The sequence below is a fragment of the Streptopelia decaocto genome (genome assembly GCF_964273445.1).
Source record: "Streptopelia decaocto genome assembly, contig: HAP1_SCAFFOLD_51, whole genome shotgun sequence".
In the NCBI taxonomy this organism is placed as follows: domain Eukaryota; kingdom Metazoa; phylum Chordata; class Aves; order Columbiformes; family Columbidae; genus Streptopelia; species Streptopelia decaocto.
Genome location: NW_028117052.1, coordinates 489,896 through 509,390, shown reverse-complemented (window position 1 = coordinate 509,390; position 19,495 = coordinate 489,896). Strand labels below are relative to the sequence as shown.

The 19,495-nt window shown below is 52.4% G+C and overlaps 1 protein-coding gene across 1 annotated transcript; it reads right to left on the bottom strand.

Annotated features, from left to right (window-relative positions):
- Window positions 1-2,527: 2,527 nt before the first annotated feature.
- Window positions 2,528-4,249, bottom strand: LOC309451936 (ubiquilin-1-like; the record flags this gene model as incomplete). The annotated part of the gene is made up of 1 exon (XM_082076632.1): window positions 2,528-4,249. The coding sequence occupies one exon, from the start codon at window positions 4,247-4,249 to the stop codon at window positions 2,528-2,530; it is 1,722 nt and encodes a 573-aa protein (XP_081932758.1).
- Between the last annotated feature and the right edge of the window lie 15,246 nt (window positions 4,250-19,495).

Genomic DNA, 19,495 nt, shown 5'->3' with positions numbered 1-19,495 from the left:
ACAACTGGACACAATATTCCAGGTGTGGTCTCCCCAGGGCAGAGCAGAGGGGCAGGAGAACCTCTCTGACCTACTGACCACCCCCTTCTAACCCACCCCAGGTCCCATTGGCTTCCTGGCCACAAGGGCCCAGTGCTGGCTCATGGTCACCCTGCTGTCCCCAGGACCCCCAGGTCCCTTTCCCCTACGCTGCTCTCTAATAGGTCATTCCCCAGCTTACACTGGAACCTGGGGTTGTTCCTGCCCAGATGTCAGACTCTACACTTGCCCTTGTTCTATTTCATTAACATTTCCTTCCCTTTGTGCTGCCTCCCTGGCCCTTTTGCCTTTCCCTCTGTGTCACCTTGTCTTGCTCCCTGTCCCTATCTTTCTCTGGCAAGCTGATCTGCTCCTTACCCTCCTTTTCAAATGAATCACAACATCACTTTGGTTGGAAAAGATAACTGCAATTTTAAAATATCTTTACCGTTTGAAGAAACGGCCTGAAAAGGTTTGTTTTTTGTTTTTTGTGTTTTGTTTTTTTTTTTCCAGTGGGGCAGTTCACAAGGACAGATGGGCTGCTGGACTCTTCAATACCAACATTCAGGGCGAGGAAGGAACTCTTGGCTATACTTGGGTGATATCTGTGTCTGTGTTCTGTGTGTATCTGCGAAAGTGCGCTCTAGGGAACTCAGGCTGCCAATGAGTCAAAAAACGGCCTGGTTGTCTAAAAAACACAAACGCTCCAGTGGCCGTATCAACAACTGTACTAAAGATGGTGCAAAGTACCTTTTCCTCCACTCAGCTGTAGCCTTCGCAAGAAAAAAGGAAGTGTCAGATTCCTATCCAGCTTTGTTCTGAAGGGTTTTTTCCTCTTTCAGCTGGGTGTCCACTGCCACCGTCTCACTGCGGTTGCCCCGTCTTCTGCTACAGAAGTACAAGACAGACAGACAGAATCCGGAGTGGTCTGCCCGTACAAGGTACGGCTAAGACGTGTGTCTGCGTTTTTCCTGAGGTACTTGTAGAGCGGACTTTAAAGTTAACATTAAGAATGCACCGCCTCTCCTATATTTTTAATACGAAACATTTTACCACATGTACTAAAAGTAAGGTCTGTTCTGGAGCATGGTACACCTGTGCAGAGCTTACCTTCCTCTGTTTATTTTCTCTTCCTGAAAGCATAATCTTCTGTTTCTGTGGGCTTACAATTGAATGATACAGTGGAAATGATGTTGTACTAAACGAGGAAAGGAGGTGTTTGTAAGAGTTCAGATGTCCAGAAGAAACAGCTGCTTCAATGACAAATGCTTTGTTCTTTTTCAGCCAACAGGTTTTTAAAATATCGTAGCTTTTGGAGTACTATTCTGACTGAGATACAGGCACCTGGGCAGATCGGTTTTGTTCTGCGCATTTGCCAGGTGTTCCCAAGAAGCACTTTCAGCCTTGTAACTGGTGGCAGTGAGTCCCGGTGTGGTTTGGATGAGTTATTGTTTCAATAATGACTTGTTTGTTCTTAACCTACAGTGTGTAGTTCTGGCTTCAGTTGGTAAGAAGTCTTCCAAAACGGCAGCATTTTCCAGAGGAAAACTTTGTCTAGTCAGTTAATTGAAACGGTTTTAGTGTCGTGTATTACATGGTAATATACAAAGCAGGGTTACAGTGTTCTATAACATGCATAGAAGGACGTGTATTTAAGACAATTCTAGACGTAAACAGCGTTATTGTTTTTATTGGGATCTTTTGGTATCTAAATTCTTGAGCAGGGGGAAAACATGTGTTTTCCAAAATACCCGGTGGCGACTCATGGTGCTGGGATGGGGCCAATCCAGCTCCAAGTCAGTCGCGCTCAGCTGTGTTTGCCCCCCTCACACCCCCCGTTTCCCAGTTTTGCTCCAAACTTGCTCAAATACAAACAAATAGGCAGCAATTCAGAGACAACAGAGTGGGGCTCAGCCGGTGGTGCCCCCTCCTAACCCCCCCGGCATCCCCAAATCCCCAACAACGGGGCCAGACACCCCCTTCCCCAGCTCCGTTCCCTTCTCTCAGCTCGCTCCAGCACCGGCCCAACACCCTCTAGTAAACAGCGCTTGGTGGCCCCGGAACGCGCCACTCCTGGAATGCCGAACTCTGAACTGCTGCATGAAATTCAATCCTTCCGTGCAACAACAGGTGGGTAAAAACCCACTGTGCATACATTTGGGATGTAAACGTGACTTACAGCCACCACCGACTGTTACGATAACCCTCGCGGACAGCACACGCACAGGAGACGCAGTGGCAGAAGTGACACATTGACTTTCATAACAGCATTTGCTCCCTTGAGGAAAGGCTGATGCTGGCAGTGACAGGTAACACAGAAAGCTCTTCAGTCTATTGCCTTTGGATGCAAGAAACCCTTGCGGACCAGGGGAAATCAATTGTCATGGATGGAAGAACGCTACAGCACACAACTTGTTAGCATGCACCCTGCTGCTTTTAGTGTGGGGTGAGACTGAAACGCAGCCATTGACAGAGGAGGTGATGTAACCGGTTCATTTGGACAAACCAGTTATGGTATCTTGTCCGATGACGGTGCTTTCGCCAGTATCTCCGCTGCTGCACTGACGTCTCCTTCTGCATCAATCAGCACCTCCAAGTTTGCGCTCTGGTCCTGGAAGCCCATGGCCCTGAGCTGCTCCATTTGTCTCCCAAATCTGGCCTGTGGCACCTCCTCATTCATCTCCATCTGATGTTCTCCTTGCTCCCCATCTGACTTGAAATCTCCACTGTCCTCAGACTCGCTGCTTTGTGACGAGTCGTCCGTGCTTTCCAGATCCAGCTGCACACTTGGGTCCTGCAAACTCAGTATAAAATCCGGTACCTCTGTCGAGAGGGTCTGTAATCCCCGCTGGATCTGCAGCAACGCCTGCAGCGCCCGCGGGTTCCTCAGCAGGGGCGAAATCTCGGCGTCCTCCAGCTCCGGTGGCAGCTGCTGCACCTGCTGGTCTTCACATGGAGAATTTCCGTCACTTGGTGTCTCGGCGCCGTTCAGAAGCACTTGTGCGGGGCTGTCGGGGTGTGTTACCGCACTCCCCAGGCTGTGCATGAGCTCTGGGTCTCCTGTCAGCTGCTCAACCATGGTCTGAACCTGCCCCGAGTTGGGCACCACCGGTCCTGCCGCAGGACCCAAGCTCAGCGAGGTGAAACTGTCACCTGTGCTGCTGATGGTGAACTGGCCATCGCAATCCCCTGTGTTACCACTGACCCCGCTGGACCACAGAGCCCAAGGGTTGGGTAATGGCCTCCGGTTTTCGGTGTGGGCTGGTAGCCTGGCTCCCGTCAGGGGTGGGTCACTGTCCTGGGGAGCAAAGGGGCTGTTTCCCATCTGCACAGCGTCCAAGATGGGCTCCTGAACCTCTCTGTACAGCTGCTCCAGAGCGCTGAACCCTCCAGGGATGCTTTCCAGGTTCTTCATGGCCACATCATGGTTCCTTATCATCTCCTGCCTTACGGCAGGGCTGCTGGAGGCCTCCAGCATTTCTCTGATAGTCTGGGGGTGGCTGAGAATGTGGCCAATCTCGGGATTTTCTTTAGCCAGCTGCTGCATCTGAGGGCTGGACATGAGGAGGTCCCTGACAACGTCGGCATTGTCGAGGACATCCTGCACCAAAGCAGTCTGCATCTCCCTTTGCAAGCTGTGCAGGGGTACCTCTTCTTCTTGAATGGTGCTCTCCAAGTCCAATGTGTCTGTGGAGTCCAGGCCCAGGAGAAATACGCCCGTCACCCCAAGGAGGAAGCCCAGCAGAAGTGTGTTGTTGTTGATGGTGTTCAGATCCAGGCCTGAAGCAGGGATCCTGGACAAGAGGTCCGCCATGGTCTGTACCACTGCTTCCTGGCTGGAGGTCAACAGCTCAGACAAGTCGTGCTGGATTAAGCTTGGGTTTTGCAGATGACCCGTGCTTCCCAAGCAGAATAAGTTGGAATTGCTGCAGCTGGGAGGTTGCATGAGGGCGGTCGCTCTTTCTTGATCTGCCAGGCCATCCTGTGGTTTCTGCTGGGACCTGATGACAACGTGGATGTTGACCCCACTGTGAACTCCATGCTGGCTCAAAGTGTCTTGATCCTTGAGGACTCTCCCAGCAAATACCAGGACCAGCAGATCAGGGGATGTTTTGAAACGTTTGGCAACTTCTTTCTTAAACTCCTGGATAGTGCTGCTCTGAGCAACCTCAAACTTCTCCTCCTGTTTGAGCGTCTTCACAGTAACCTTGATGATATTTGAGGAATCCATGGTGACAACAGGCTGACCAGTCTCTGCTGCCCCTTTGCTTCTGGGCACGGTGACTCTGAGACCAGGGCTGCGCGTCACTCTGTTGAAAAGCAGCGGTGCTGGCAGGAGGTGACAGAGGGTGACAGCTGCAGTGGAAACGGGGTGGCAGTTATCCCTGCTACGGTGACAGATGCCAGGAGGGAGCAGTGACACGGGGACAAGGACCACCTCCCTCCGCAGATGTTGCACAGCTGCTCCAGTTGCTCACCACCCGTGCAGTCCCCCCATGTTCCCTGTCCCACTGCAGCCTCCTGCCTGTATAGAATGCCCATGCAGCGGCGCTGTGCTGTGACATCACAATTGATGTCAGAGTGAGCAGTGATGTCAGAGCTGAGCTCAGGCTTCCTCGCCTCCATGGTCCCCAACCAAGTCCCCAGGACACAAGGGAAACTGTGGCGGGGTTTTGATGGATAAAGATCTGTTGCTGAATTAGTCAAGCTCAAAGGAATCTCAAGGCCGCTCCGAGAAGCTGAGAACAGAACCTGCTGTGAGAAAGAGGGGCGTCCTCGATCAGCGGGGTCCTGGCGTGGCGTGAATCATCAGACGCATCATCAGTGAGACTCCAGCGCACGGACAGCCCACGATACTCATTTAGCGAATCCACGCTTGGAGCGTGGACGCGTGATTAGAATATAGTTGCATATATAAGGAGGCTTGTTTCTGTAATAAATGGCTTTGGCATGATTCACATTGAATCAAAGTGTTTGCTGAGTCCTTTATCGCTCCAACAGAAAACCACACCATGGGGACCCCCAGTCTCAGGGGCTGCAGGACCATTTCCATTCCACATGACTGGCAGGTCAGCATCGCCAAACCCAGGGCGAAGCTCCCGAGCACCCGCCCTCCCGGCTCCGGAGCTTGCTCCCCTGTTTCAGCGAACACCCTCCTCCTGCCAGGTGTGCTGCAGGAACACGAAGCACCTCGAATTGTCACATTGAGCCCCAGTCTTTGGGTCCCACTGTGGGTTTGCTGCCAGCACAACCCATGCACAGGGTCAGCCCTAGAATCACAAAATTACAGACGGGTTTGGGCTGAAGGACCTTCCCAGCTCCCCAGTGCCCCCTGCCATAGGCAGGGACATCTGCACCAGCTCAGGGTGCTCAGAGCCCCGTCCAGCCTGGCCTGGGATGTCTCAGGGATGGTTCATCCACCACCTCTCTGGGTACCTGGGCCAGGCTCTCACCACCCTCAGGACAACAATTCCTTCCTCATGTCCAGCCTGAATCTCCCTCCTTTAGTTTAAAACCATCACCCCTTGGCCTGTCACAAATAGGCTGGGATGATTTATGGCTGGGACGCAAATGCATGGACAGGATGGAGCAATGCAGAGATGGGATGTCACAGAATCATAAAATCATTTTGGTTGGAAAAGACCTTCAAAGATCGAGTGCAACTGTTAACCCAGCCCTGGCACTACCCCATGTCCCTGAGAACCTCATTTCCAATCCGTTCAACCCCTCCAGGGATGTGACTCCAGCACTTCCCTGGGCAGCCTGTTCCAATGCCCCACAGCCCTTTGGGGAAGAAATTGTTCCTAAATCCAACCTCAACCTCCCCTGGTGCAACTTGAGGCCATTTCCTCTGCTCCTGGTGCTTGTTCCTGGGGAGCAGAGCCCGACCCCCCGGCTCCAAGCTCCTTTCAGGCAGTTCAGAGAGTCCCGCAGGGCTGGGATGGAGTCATCCGTGGCTGGAATGTGATGCGCAAGGTGGATGAATTGATGCTCAACTGGGATGAAACACGTTTGGTGTGAGGGATGCACAGTTGGTCTGGGATTGGGAGCGGGACGGTGATGGGAGCACAGTGGGGACAGGAGCACCACATGCTCACCCAAAACTCCTGCAGATAAAAATCAATTTACCTGTCTCCAGAACAGGTGTGTCTGCTCCATTTCGGTGCTCAGGTGGGTCCATGTGTGTCCCCTGGTGCTGGAACACCCCAAAAAGCTGCAGCCGTTGTGGCCGGAGAGTGCAAGTGATGTGGTGCCCACGTGTGTGCTGAGCATGTTGGTTCTCAGCCTCTGCTCAAGGCAGCAGCAGAATTTCTGGGAGCACTGCGAGAAAACCCCACGGGACATTTCACAATAGCCTCACACGTCACCAGAATGGACGCTGTGCCAGAAAACGAATGAAAAGCCCTCCCAGTGCCAACACAACCCGCGGACACTGAAATCCAGCCCAAAGCACCAAAATGTCCAGGAAAAACAGGGACTTGTTGAGTCCCGCTTATGCCTTTCAGCTCTTTAACCTGATCTTGTCACTGTAATCTCACCAAAGCACTTTTTTTCCACTTGGTTCAACTCTAAAATGAACTTCTCTTCCACAAAACACCCCAATCCTTCAATGAGAAAACCCCAACATCTCTGCTCTCCAGGATCATGACCCCGGCATCTCGTGCCATCGCTGCATGGATTTTAGTTTGTTCAATGAAATGAACACGTGCCGAGGGGGAAAAGAGGAGGAAATCTTTGAGAATTCAGTTTTCCAGCACTGGAGATGTGTGGCCAAGATTTAGGTTTCCTTTATATAGTGAATTGGAAATGGTGCAAAACACGGATGGATGGATGGATGGATGGATGGATGGATGGATGGATGGATGGATGGAGAGAACTGGGACCGTGATAAAGCTCTTGCTTCCAAGCAAGATCGGTGGTAACTAAAACCTCTCCGTCTCTTATTTGCTTTTTTATTGAATCAGATTGATAAAATTCCCTGGATCTGTGCACCACTGGGGACTTCCACACGGCAAAAACCCAACATCTGTCTTCTATTTTGCTTTTTAATTCAAGGAAAAGCCCACAAGACTCTCTCAGGATGGCCAGAAGCATCTCTGCGCTCGTCTCCATTCCCTCTGAGTCTTGCAGGTTGAATTTTCCCATTGATGTGCCAGCCCAAGAGCTCAAAACCCCGTCGCATCGTTAACGAACCTCCCAAACGAGCTGTCGTGCTGGGTACCAGCCGTCCTGTGAAAATACCTCTGGCTGCTTTATTTCCACCCTAATTCCCTGTATCCCACTGATATTAAATTTCCAGGCCAAAATACACGTGCAGTATTTGGTTTGTGATTTGTTGGGGTGGGTTTTTTTTGGTATTTCATTGTTGGAGAATGGCTAAGAGAGAAAGGGCGGAGACCCTCTCTACGAAGAGGATCTTTTCTAGTTAGCATAAGTAGGCCTCAGTTAGCATGAGCTGAACAAGGGTAAGTGGGAAGGTACTGACTGAGAGAGGCCTGGGTAAACAAAGTTCAGGAGGCAGCTCCGAGATAACGGGTGTTGAAGAATGGCCAAGAGAGAAAGGGCATGAGACCCTCTCTACGAAGAGGATCTCTTCTAGTTAGCATGAGTAGGCCTCAGTTAGCATGAGCTGAGCAAGGGTAAGTGAGAAGGTATTGCCTGGGAAAGGCCTGGATAAACAAGTCTCAGGAGGCAGCTCCTGAGAAAGGCCTGGATAAACAAGTCTCAGGAGGCAGCTCCGAGATAATGAGGGAATTCACATACCAGGAGGGCCACAGAAGGGGATGGACTCATTATGTATGTTGGGATGGGCTCATTACGTATGCTATCAAATCGGTGTTTGACGAGTAGGCATAACTAATAGAACCACTATAAAAGTCTGTGCTCTGTATCAATAAACGGAAGTATTTCTTATGATTCACATTGAATTGGCCGCATTTCTTCCTCCGTCGCCGCAGGCCAGAAACTATGCCGGGGTCTCGATCCCCGACAAACGGGGAAGTCACATACCAGAGAAACCACAGAAGGGGATGGGCTCATTATGTATGCTATCAAATCGGTGTCTGACGAGTAGGCATAATTAATAGAACTGCTTTATAAAGGGGTGCTATAAATAGAATTGCTATTAATAGAACTGCTACAAAAGTCTGTGCTCTGCGTTTGATATAAAAGCCAGTGCTTCGAGGCAATAAATGGAAGTATGCTTATCATTCATATTGAATTGGCTGCATTTCTTCCTCCGTCGCCGCAGGCCAGAACCTATGCCGGGGTCTCGACCCCCGACATTGCATGAATTAAGCACATTTTTGCTTTGCTTTTTTTGGCTTTCTCAGCCAGCGATCTCAAATTATGCTGGTGAGCTCGTCCCGACAGGTTGGGAAGCAGAACATAGAGTTGCTTGGATTAGTCCCAGGGATGGAAATGCTGTTTTGTGCTGTCATCCCACAGCATGGAGATGTCCCCTCCGGCTCATGGGGCTGCACAACCACAACGAGACACCAGAGAATCCACACCAGGAAAACTTAACAATTTTTCTTTCTATTTTCTAGAGCATTTTCTGCTAATGGTTTAAAAAGCATCAGCAAAAAAACGTGGTGAAAAAGAAATTTCGGAGTTCTGTGCCCAAGACTGAAGAATTCCTCAGGAGCACTGCAATCATAGGAATAAATAAAACGTTTTCACATTCAAACCGAAGAATATTTATGGCTGACCAGTTGTGCCAGGAATGGGAAGCAGGAGAGGACGTGATGCCCAGAGTGAGCGTCATGGGATGTGTCAGCACAACCAGCACATCCCAAATTGTCTGTTGACTGAATTAAAGCGGGAATGGTGACAGGTCCTGGGGCAGCAGGAACGTCTCCTCTGTGACTGCTCCACCTTCCCAGGTGCCCACGTGTAGTGGGTATGAGGGTCTGTAAGTGATAATGAAAAACAGGACCAGAGGAAACGGCCTCAAGTTGCACCAGGGGGGCTTGAGGTTGGATCTGGGAACAATTTCTTCCCCAAAGGGCTGTGGGGCATTGGAACAGGCTGCCCAGGGCAGTGCTGGAGTCACCATCCCTGGAGGGCTGGACAGACGGACATGAGGTTCTCAGGACATGGGGCAGTGCCGGGGATGGGTTAACAGTTGGTCTCCATGATCTTAAAGGTTTTTTCCAACCAAAATGATTCTGTGACTCCGTGATTTTCCGGGGCGTTGCAGCTTTGGCAGCAGACAGGAGCCAGGAGAAGGGACAGCACTAAAGCTGTCCCGAACCTTTTCAGTCCCTTCCAGCCCCATTTCCTACGCTTCCACACCCACCCTTCACAATTCCAACATGTTTATTTAATTAAATATTAATTAAACATTTCCTAATAGTCTCGCCAATGCTGTCAGCAATTCGCTGGGGTGTCAGCATCGCCAGCTCCACGCTGGGCTGTGATGGTGATTTTTCCTAAAGCTGCTTTAGGAGATGCAAGACACGGTGTGACATTCCCGATCCAGTGGTGATTCTCAGCCGTGGACAAATCACAGTCCCATGGAAAACCCACAGAGCCCACCCAGGGTGAAATCCTGCAGTGATGCAGCTCCTGTGGGTCCATCACATGGACCTTAAATTCACTCCCAGCCTCCCTGAACACCGGTGGGGAGGTGGAGTGGGCACCCAAGGAGGGAGGTGGGCACCCGGAGGGGTGCAAGGGGAACATGTGGGTGCAGCTTGGGCACCCCAGGGAGCAGCGTGGGCACTCCAGGGGTGGGCATGGGACACCCAGAGAGAGGTGTGGGTGCTTCGGGATGCAGTGTGGGTACCCCCAGGATGGGTATGGGGGATGCAGGGAGAGGTGTGGACACGCATGGAGCATCTTGGGCATCCAGGGGTGCAGCGTGGGTACCACAGGGTGGGTACATGGGGCAGCTAGAGAGAGGTGTGGGCACACAGAGAGCACCGTGGACCCCCCAGGAAGGAGCCCAGGCACCCCAAAGAGCAGCATGGAGACCCCAGGGTGCAGGTGGGTACCCCAGGGGTGGGCATAGGGTACTTTGAGAGAGGTGTGGGCATAGCAGGGAACAGCATGAGCACCCCAGGAGGGATCCAGGCACCCCAGGGAGCAGCTTGGACGCCCTGGGGGTGCGTGTGGGGCTGCTAGGGGGAGGTGTGGGCACACAGGGAGCAGTACAGGTACCCCAGGGTGCCCCAGGGTGCAGCATGGGCACCTTCTCGGGGTACATGGGGGACCTAGAGAGAGGTACGGGCACACAAGGAGCAGCGAGGGCACCCTGGGGGGCAGTGTGGATACCCCAGGGGGTTCATGGGGCACCAAGAGAGAGATGTGTGCATACAGGGAGCACCATGAACACCCCAGTGGGGAGCCTGAGCACCCCAGGGAATGGACACCCCAGGGGTGGGCCTGGGGCACCTAGAGAGAGGTGTGGGCACCCAGGGAGCAGTGTGGGCACGCAGGGGTGCAGCATGGGTACCCCAAGAAGGAGCCTGGGCACTCAGAGGAGCAGTGTGGGTACCCCAGGGAGGTGCCTGGGGCAGCAGGAGGGAGGTGTGTGTACCCAGGGAGTACCGCAGGCACCCCGGGCAGTGGATTGGGCACCCCGGGGACAGCGTGAACACCCTGGGGACAGCGTGGACAACCTGGGGATGTTGTGGACACCCCGGGGACGGCGTGGACAACCCAGGGATGTCGTGGACACCCCGGGGACGGTGTGGACACCCCGGGGACAGCGTGGACACCCCGGGAATGGCGCGGACACCCCGGGAACGGCGTGGACAACCTGGGGATGGCGTGGACACCCCGGGGATGGCGCGGACACCCCGGGGACGGCGTGGACAACCCAGGGATGTCGTGGACACCCCGGGGACGGTGTGGACACCCCGGGGACGGCGTGGACACCCTGGGGATGGCGCGGACACCCCGGGGACGGTGTGGACACCCTGGGGATGGCGCGGACACCCCGGGGATGGCGCGGACACCCTGAGGATGGCGTGGCGACGCCGGTGGCGAGGCGAGGGAGCCCGAGTAAGTCCCGCTTACCGGTGTCGGCGTTGGTCCAGGGCAGCAGGAGGACGACGGTATCACAGAGCAGCGGCAGGAGCGGCCGCGCCATGGGACTGTGCACTGGAGCAGGGCCGGGGGGCTCAGGGCTCCCGGGGGGGGCCGGGGCTCGGCCCCGCCGCCGGACATACCCAGCGTGGCCAGACCCGCCTTCCCCTTTCGCTTTCAAACAGAGACCAGGGTGGGGGGTGCAGTGCCCGGGGGTTCGTTACCCGGGGGGATGCAGGGCCTGAGAGTTCGGTACCTGGGGGGGATGCAGGGCCTGAGAGTTCGGTACCCGGGGGGGATGCAATGCCTGGGGGTTTGGTACCCGGGGGGGATGCAGTGCCTGAGAGTTTGGTATCCAGGGGGGATGCAGTGCCCGGGGGTTCGGTACCCGGGGGGGATGCAATGCCTGGGGGTTTGGTCCCCGGGGGGGATGCAGTGCCTGAGAGTTTGGTACCCAGGGGGGATGCAGTGCCCGGGGGTTCGGTACCCAGGGGGGATGTAGGGCCTGAGATTTCGGTACCCGAAGGGGATGCAGTGCCAGCAGGTTCGGTACCTGGGGGGAATGCAGTGCCAGCGGGTTCGGTACCCAGGGGGGATGCAGGGCCTGAGAGTTCGGTACCCGGGGGGAATGCAAGGCCTGAGAGTTCGGTACCTGGGGGGGATGCAGGGCCTGAGAGTTCGGTACCCAGGGGGGATGCAGTGCCCGGGGGTTCGGTACCCAGGGGGGATGTAGGGCCTGAGATTTCGGTACCTCGGGGGGATGCAATGCCAGCAGGTTCGGTACCCGGGGGGAATGCAGTGCCAGCGGGTTCGGTACCCAGGGGGGATGCAGTGCCTGAGAGTTCAGTACCCGGAGGGGATGCAGTGCCAGCGAGTTCGGTACCCAGGGGGGATGCAGTGCCAGCGAGTTCGGTACCCAGGGGGGATGCAGGGCCTGGGGGTTCGGTACCCGGGGGGGATGCAGTGCCAGCGGGTTCGGTACCCGGCGGGAATGCAGGGCCTGAGAGTTCGGTACCCAGAGGGGATGTAGGGCCTGAGAGTTCGGTACCCAGGGGGGGTGAGGTGCCTGGGAATTCGGTACCCGGAGCGGGTGCAGGGCCCAGGGGTTTGGTACCGGGGCGGGTGCAGGACCCAGGGGTTCGGTACCTGGGGGAATGCAGTGCCCGGGGATTCGGTACCGGGGCAGGGTGCGATACCCAGGGGTTCAGTAGTGGGGGGAATGCAGTGCCTGGGGGCTTGGTACCCGGGACGAGATGCAGTGCCTGGGGGTTCGGTACCGGGGGGGATGCGGTACCCGGGGGGGATGCAGAGTCTGAGGGGACGCAATAGCAGAGACGGGGTACAATACCCAGAGGGTGCAATACCCTCAGAATGCAATACCGGGGGGGGTTGAAGTATCGGGGGGGCGAGATACGATACCAGGGAGTGAGATACGATACCAGGGGGGGATGCAATACCTGGGGGAGAGATGCCGAACCTGTAGGGAAGGATGCAATACCGGGGGGAGATGCAGTACTGGAGGGGGGAATGCAGTACCGAGAGGGGGAGGAGGGGAATGCAATACCCAGGGGTGAGATGGAATACCTGGGGATGGGATGCAATAGCGGGAGGAGGATGCAACAACGTGGGGATGCAATACCTTGTGGTGGGGATGCGACACTGGCGGTGAGATGGAATACCTGGGGTGGGATACAATAACGGGGAGGGGCTTCGGTTCCCGGGGATGCAATTCCTGGGTGGGGGGGAGTGTGAGGAGCCATTAAAGGACAAATGTTGTTTGTACACCTGGGGACCTGGCGCCTGACCCCAGCGCGGGGGGGAGGACTGAGAGACACCAGACTATGAATCTTTAATGTAAAACTAAGTCACTTCGGACTAATCCCAGAATGCAAACTGATTACTGTGTTTTAAAAGCTAAGCTGGGGAGAAGGGAGCCAGAGAGCTGGGAATGCGCACTTTAAGTAGATCAATAAGGGAGGGGGTTGGCAGAATTAGATGAATGAGACAGGTGATCTGCGGCAGGGCCGGGCAGCCTGTAAACCCTGCAGAACCAGCCCCTGGGAACAGGGGAGGGAATTTGCGGCTGAGATTAAGGTGATATAAGCACCGGCTTTTTGCCCTATTCCATGTGCTACCATCAGGTAGGACACACAGGTTTGCAAAATTGTTAATAAAATCTACATTGCTGAGAGATCCTGCCTGAGCCTGTTATATTGGCAAGATGATGGTTTCCTACAGGAAGCTCTGCCAAGGTGTGGTCCACCTACCCCAGGTCCCAGCAAAGCTGTTCTGTCAGTCCCTTCTCAGCTGGATGGGGAAAGAAAGCACAATGAAAGGCTCATGGGTGAGATAAAGGCAGGGAAATCCCTCAGCAAGTACCGTCATGGGGAAAACAGACTTTGCTTGGGGAGAAAAAAAATATCCATCAAATCAGAGAAATAAAACCAAATGTTAAAACCCCTTCCCCCCATCCTTCCCTTCCCCCCAGGCTTAACTTCACTCCCAAATTCTCTACCTTCTCCCTGGGAGTGGCGCAGGGGGACAGGAATGGGTGTTGTGGTCAGTTCATCACAGGTTGTCTCTGTTCTCACACTCTTCCCCTGCTCCACCGTTGGGTTCCTCCCATGGGACACAGTCCTCTATGGACGTCTCCAATGTGAGTCTTTCCCACAGGCTGCAGTTCTTCATGAACTGCTCCAGCGTGGATCCTCCATGCGGTCAGAAGTCCAGCAAACCTGCTCCAGCCTGGGCTCCTCTCCATGGGGACAAAGGTCCTGCCAGGAGTCTGCTCCAGTGTGGGCTTCTGTGGGGTCACAACCTCCATTGGGCTCCACCATGGACCTCCATGGGCTGCAGGTGGGTATCTGCTCCACCATGGACCTCCATGGGCCACCGGTGGGTATCTGCTCCACCATGGACCTCCATGGGCTGCAGGTGGGTATCTGCTCCACCATGGACCTCCATGAGCCGCAGGTAGGTATCTGCTCCACCTTGGACCTCCATGGGCCACCGGTGGGTATCTGCTCCACCATGGACCTCCATGAGCCGCAGGTGGGTATCTGCTCCACCATGGACCTCCATGGGCTGCAGGTGGGTATCTGTTCCACCATGGACCTCCATGGGCCACCGGTGGGTATCTGCTCCACCATGGACCTCCATGAGCTGCAGGTGGGTATCTGTTCCACCGTGGGCCTCCATGGGCTGCAGGTGGGTATCTGTTCCACTATGGACCTCCACAGGCGGCAGGTGTATTTTAGAAAGAGCAACATACGAGACTAAACCTTGAGAACAAGGTTCAAATGCCGGAGGATTGTGCCGAGAAACATTCAGGGCCACGCAGATGAAAATGCTGCACCAGTTATACACCAGTTAAGTGATACACACCGAGCCCTGGGAATCTTGGTTAATTGTTCTTGATTAGGCACATGCTATAATCAATGTACTCTGGACAGGTTGAGATTTCACAAGATGCGTTTTATGAAAAGCAATCAAGAGGTTAGAGTTCACAATCGGCTTGCGCAAGAAATAGTTGATGGTAATGATACTGGGATTTGGTAAAGAAAATATGGTCTGTGAGACTTTATCCTTCTTCCCAAGTGTTCCTTCCAAAGCCATGTAAGACCCAACCATGTCATAACTCTTTCTGGGTGAGGATTTTTGTGATGTTGGTGAAAACAAGCCCTGTAGCTCCTAATCTTCAAGAAGATAAACAAAACTATGCATGAGAGGGTCGAACTGGAGAATTGTGATACCTTTATACAAAAAATCAGAGCTACTGAATGCCTGTGGGTGCTGATTTCCTGACGAGATTCTCAGGGACGTGGGTTAGTGCCAGGGTTGGGTTAATGGTTGGACTCCATGATCTTGAGGGTCTTTTCCAACCAAGATCATTCTATGATTCATCACCCCACTGAGTCCTGCCCAGTCCCCATCTTGGGGAGCCCTTTGTGCACTGTGCCCCTACATGCGGCATCAAAGGATCTTTCCCACCTTGTCCCTGTCCCATGCACCAAGACATGACCCTAAAGCAACTCTCATGGTGGAACATGGAGATAACCAAGGTCTGAGCACATCTTCTGTGTTTTCAAAGGGCTTCACCATCCTGCATCCAAATTAACAATTTAAGAATTGTTTGTTTTCAGTCGCCTCGAACATCCGAGAAGCAATTTTTGGGCTGAGCTCTCTCTCACCTTCTTGCCTTGTGTTGCTTTGGGAAGGTTGGGCAGAAGCGGTTGAGGAGTTCTGCTTGTTTCTCCTTGGATGTGGCATGTAGAAGGGTTGTGTTATTGACTACAACTCTTTAAGTGGAGATTTTGGGGGTGAGAAAAGCTGGATTCTAGGCCAGGACTAGAGATCACTCCAGTGTCTTTAAAGAGAGACAAACTGCTTGTTTCAGGATGCCAGCACCAGGGATTCGGAGCTCTCTCCTTCCTGGGCAAAGATTAAGAAGACAAAGAAGATGGAGATGAAGACAGATGAGGAAGGAGACAGAAGAAGGAGATAAAGAAGATAAAGGAGGAGAAGAAGAAGACAAGGAAGAAGAGGAAGATGATGATGAAGGAGAAGAAGAAGATTAAGAACATGGAGATGAAGATGAAGATGAAGAAGAAGACAAGATGAAGAAAAAAAGGAGGAGAAGGAAGAGAAGAAGAAGGAGGTGAAGAAGAAGAAGAAGATATGGTGCTTAGCATTGTAGGCAAAGCCATTTTCTACTCAAAGCTGAAATATACTGCATTTATGCTCGCCACAGCTTTTACACATTGACGCACATTGAAAACTTCATCTTCTGGAGGTAGGTTGGTAGAATTGGTGGAAACAGGGTGGTTTTGCTGCCCAGAGGAACACCCCAATGAAGGCTATGAGCCTTTGTTGTGTTTGTGGCCTCTGGTCAGAGAGGATCCTGCCTTTCCAAAAGCTGTTTCTGAGCTTGATGAGAGAAATTGCTCCACGTTGGAGTTTCCAAAGTGTGACTTTACTGCTGAGGAATCCATTCGGAGCTGGGTGGGGTCTGAGCAGCTCGGGGGCTCACAGGGGATCTCCAATGGGATTTTTTTTGGGGGGGGAAATTCATCTCTTTTTCCATTTGGAGCGATGGGAGTTGAGGGGGAAGCGCTGATGTAACCGCAAAAGGGGTTTTTCCTGCCTCTTCTGGGTTTCCTGCCTTGTGGGAATTGCAGTTCTCGCTTTCTAAGGTCTTTGGCGAGAAGTCTTTTCTCAAAGAGAACAGACTGACTTCTCTCACAAGCCTTTATATTATTAAATCAGATCCTAGGAGACAAGTTACTTATCCTGGAACAAATAACCACAATCGCAGCTGCTGATGAAACATGAGGCTGTAAAATTTGCAGCTGGAGGCTTGGACACATCCCCTTTTGCCTACAAATGGCATCCCCAGAGGATTTATCTTAAAGCAAAATGAATTCTGCTCATGTTTTGGTTTTGGTTTTGCTTTTATGTTTTTTCAATTCTCTGATAACGAAAAGGAGAATGGAAGATTTGTATGGGTCTTTCTACCATCACTTTCTAGGAGCACATCAATGTCTGTCACATGGGGCTTCTTTCCTTTCTCATTTCCCCAGGGTTACAAATAAATGTGCACAATGTCATTTGTCTCTGCTAGAAAGCGTAACAAATGACAGGCAGGTTGTGTCACCTAGTGTCCCCCTGTCCCACCACTGTGTCCCCATGGCCACCTCCACATGTCCCATGCTCATTTCCTCATGTCCTACAGCCTCATCCCTGTGTCCCATGGTCCTTTTTTGTCCCCTTTGTGCCCTGGGCTTTGAAGTGTGGCCACGTCCCCATGCTCCATCACCTTGTCCCCATGTCCCATCACCTTGTCCCCGTGTCCCACGTCCACCTCCTTCTGGTCCCCCTTCTCCCTTGGCCTTTGACATGTGGACACACCTGTATGTCCCATCCCACATACCCATCTCCCATGGCCACCTTGTCCCCTTGGCTTTGAGATGCCCCACTGCCACCACCCATAACCATGTCCCTTTGGTCCCCTAGGCTACAAGACATGACCACGTCCCATGTCCCCATCCCTATGTCCCATGGTCACCTCTCTTCAGCCCCTCCCACCTCACCCTTCCCTGGTCACCTCACTGTCCCTTGAACTCCACCTTTGGGTCCCATGAGCAGCCATCACCACTGCTGGCCACATGTCCCCTCCCTGGCCACCTCATCCCTGGTGTCCTCCCTGGCTGGGGGCTGTGGCTGAGGTCCTGTTATGGTCCCTTTTGTCCTCAGGGTGACTCGTTTTTCCTTTCTTTGGCATAAGAAAATGAATATTCTGTGGTGTTTGCAACCCATCCCGTGTCTCCTGGGCCACTCAACTACCAAAGCAGGTCAGATATGGTCTGGGGAGAACAATTCCCATTGTGCAAGTGCAATGAAATTGGAAAACAGAAGCACAAGTGCAATAAGTCACGACACAAAGGCACAACCCTCCATGTTCTTCCCGTATGGGAAAAGAAACCCCTTTCTGCCCTGGAAAGGTGGAAACCATCAGTCCCTTGTGACAATTCGGTACCAGGGACACAGTCCAAGTGTAACAATACCAGAATTATGTGATCTGGAGAGTTCTGGACATCACCAGAATATTAAGAGTGGCTACAGTGGAAAAATACTGACTAAAGCCAACCATCTCATGACCTTCTGAAGAGCAATTCCAAAGTGAGGCCCTTGGAGCTTCCATGGATCGCAGCAAACCTCTCCCTCCAAGCTGGGACATCCCTTGGACACATATCATGACCAACCGATGCCGCAAAGCTGTGAGTGAGGACAGATTTCTCCAGTCTCAACAAATTGCCCATTAGGAAATGCCAATGCTACAAAGTGAGTAATTTGCTTGACTTGAGAGGAAAATTTTAACCTCAAGTATATCTCCATATATATTTCACATACGTATGCTCAAAGCTGTAGGTTGGTGTGCGTGGTATATTCAAATATCTATGGATTAATATGTCCAAGCATAGCGTGACCCTTGACATCATCAAATCTGTCATCAAGTCACTGTTTTGATTACAACAAATCCCACTGAACTGCTTTAAGTCACTTTATTAATCAGCTGTTCATTTAATGTCATCAGAAACCATATATTAAACTTGTCCTCTAACTTAATAAATCCTATAGCTTGGTATTTATGGGTGGTTCTCTCTATACCATGTTTTTGGAGATGCAGTGGTACACAAGTAAGGAGGATGGAGTAGCCCATGAGCTGACTCGTTATCTAAATAGTTATTAAAAATTCCGTACAGTATATTCGTATCCTTCCTCCATGCCACGGTTCAGAAGAGGATTAAAAAGATGCTGCCATTCCTGAAGAACATCAGAGACGTAACCGTGACCTCATCAGATTGATGTTTACTGCATAACAATTTAAATAACGTACAGGTATGGCAACAAAAATACAAAGTATTAGTGAAAAGGGTTTCCAGGATGCTAAACCTGAGCAGCTGGGCAGAATCAGGGGCTTCTTCATAGATTCAGAGAAGCAAATAGGAGATAAAACTTGCCACTAGAGCCAACAAAAAAGAAAGGAAACAGCTGGAGGGGTTAAAGAAAGGGATTTCTTCTGAAAGAGCAAACTTGTTTGGACATATTGCGTCCCTGAGACGTGAGATTCTGCAGAGAGCTAATTAAGAAAGCGTTTGATAAGAAGACAGATTGTGGTGACCAGGAGCAGGGTTGGGTCAGACAAGCGCAGTGACCAGCCCTGATTTACAGCCAACTGGCCCCTTGTACACTCTTTTCTGGCTATTCCTCCTTTTTTTCCTCCCTGATCCTCTTCCCCTGACAATCTGCAGTTTCATCAACTCCCCCAATATCCAGGACCTGAGGGTCCCATCACTCACAAAATTTGAGGTCGCCTGCAGTATCTCGACAGCCCATCAAGATCGTTTCTCGTCTTTGCCCTCATGATGTTGGTCTCTGCTCCCCAGGAACAAGCGCCAGGAGCAGAGGAAACGGCCTCAAGTTGCGCCAGGGGAGGTTGAGGTTGGATCTGGGAACAATTTCTTCCCCAAAGGGCTGTGGGGCATTGGAACAGGCTGCCCAGGGCAGTGCTGGAGTCACCATCCCTGGAGGGCTGGACAGACGGACATGAGGTTCTCAGGACAGGGGGCAGTGCCAGGGGTGGGTTATGGTTGGACTCGATGATCTTGAGGGTCTCTTCCAACCAAAGTGATTCCATGATTCCATGTTACTCCACTGTGTTTGTGTCTCTGTATATTCTTTTTACACCTTCCCCCTTTTCTTATTAATCCTTTTAGTATTATCAAGATACAAAAAAGCCCCCATTTTCTTCACATCAAGCACAGGAAAGTGTCCAACTGAGAAGCACATCCTTCCTGCCCAAGAAAAGTCTCCGCTGTGTTTTTGGGATGGGGCAAAGGGTCCAGGAGCAGAGGAGCTCGAGAGAGGTGGGAGACGGTGAACA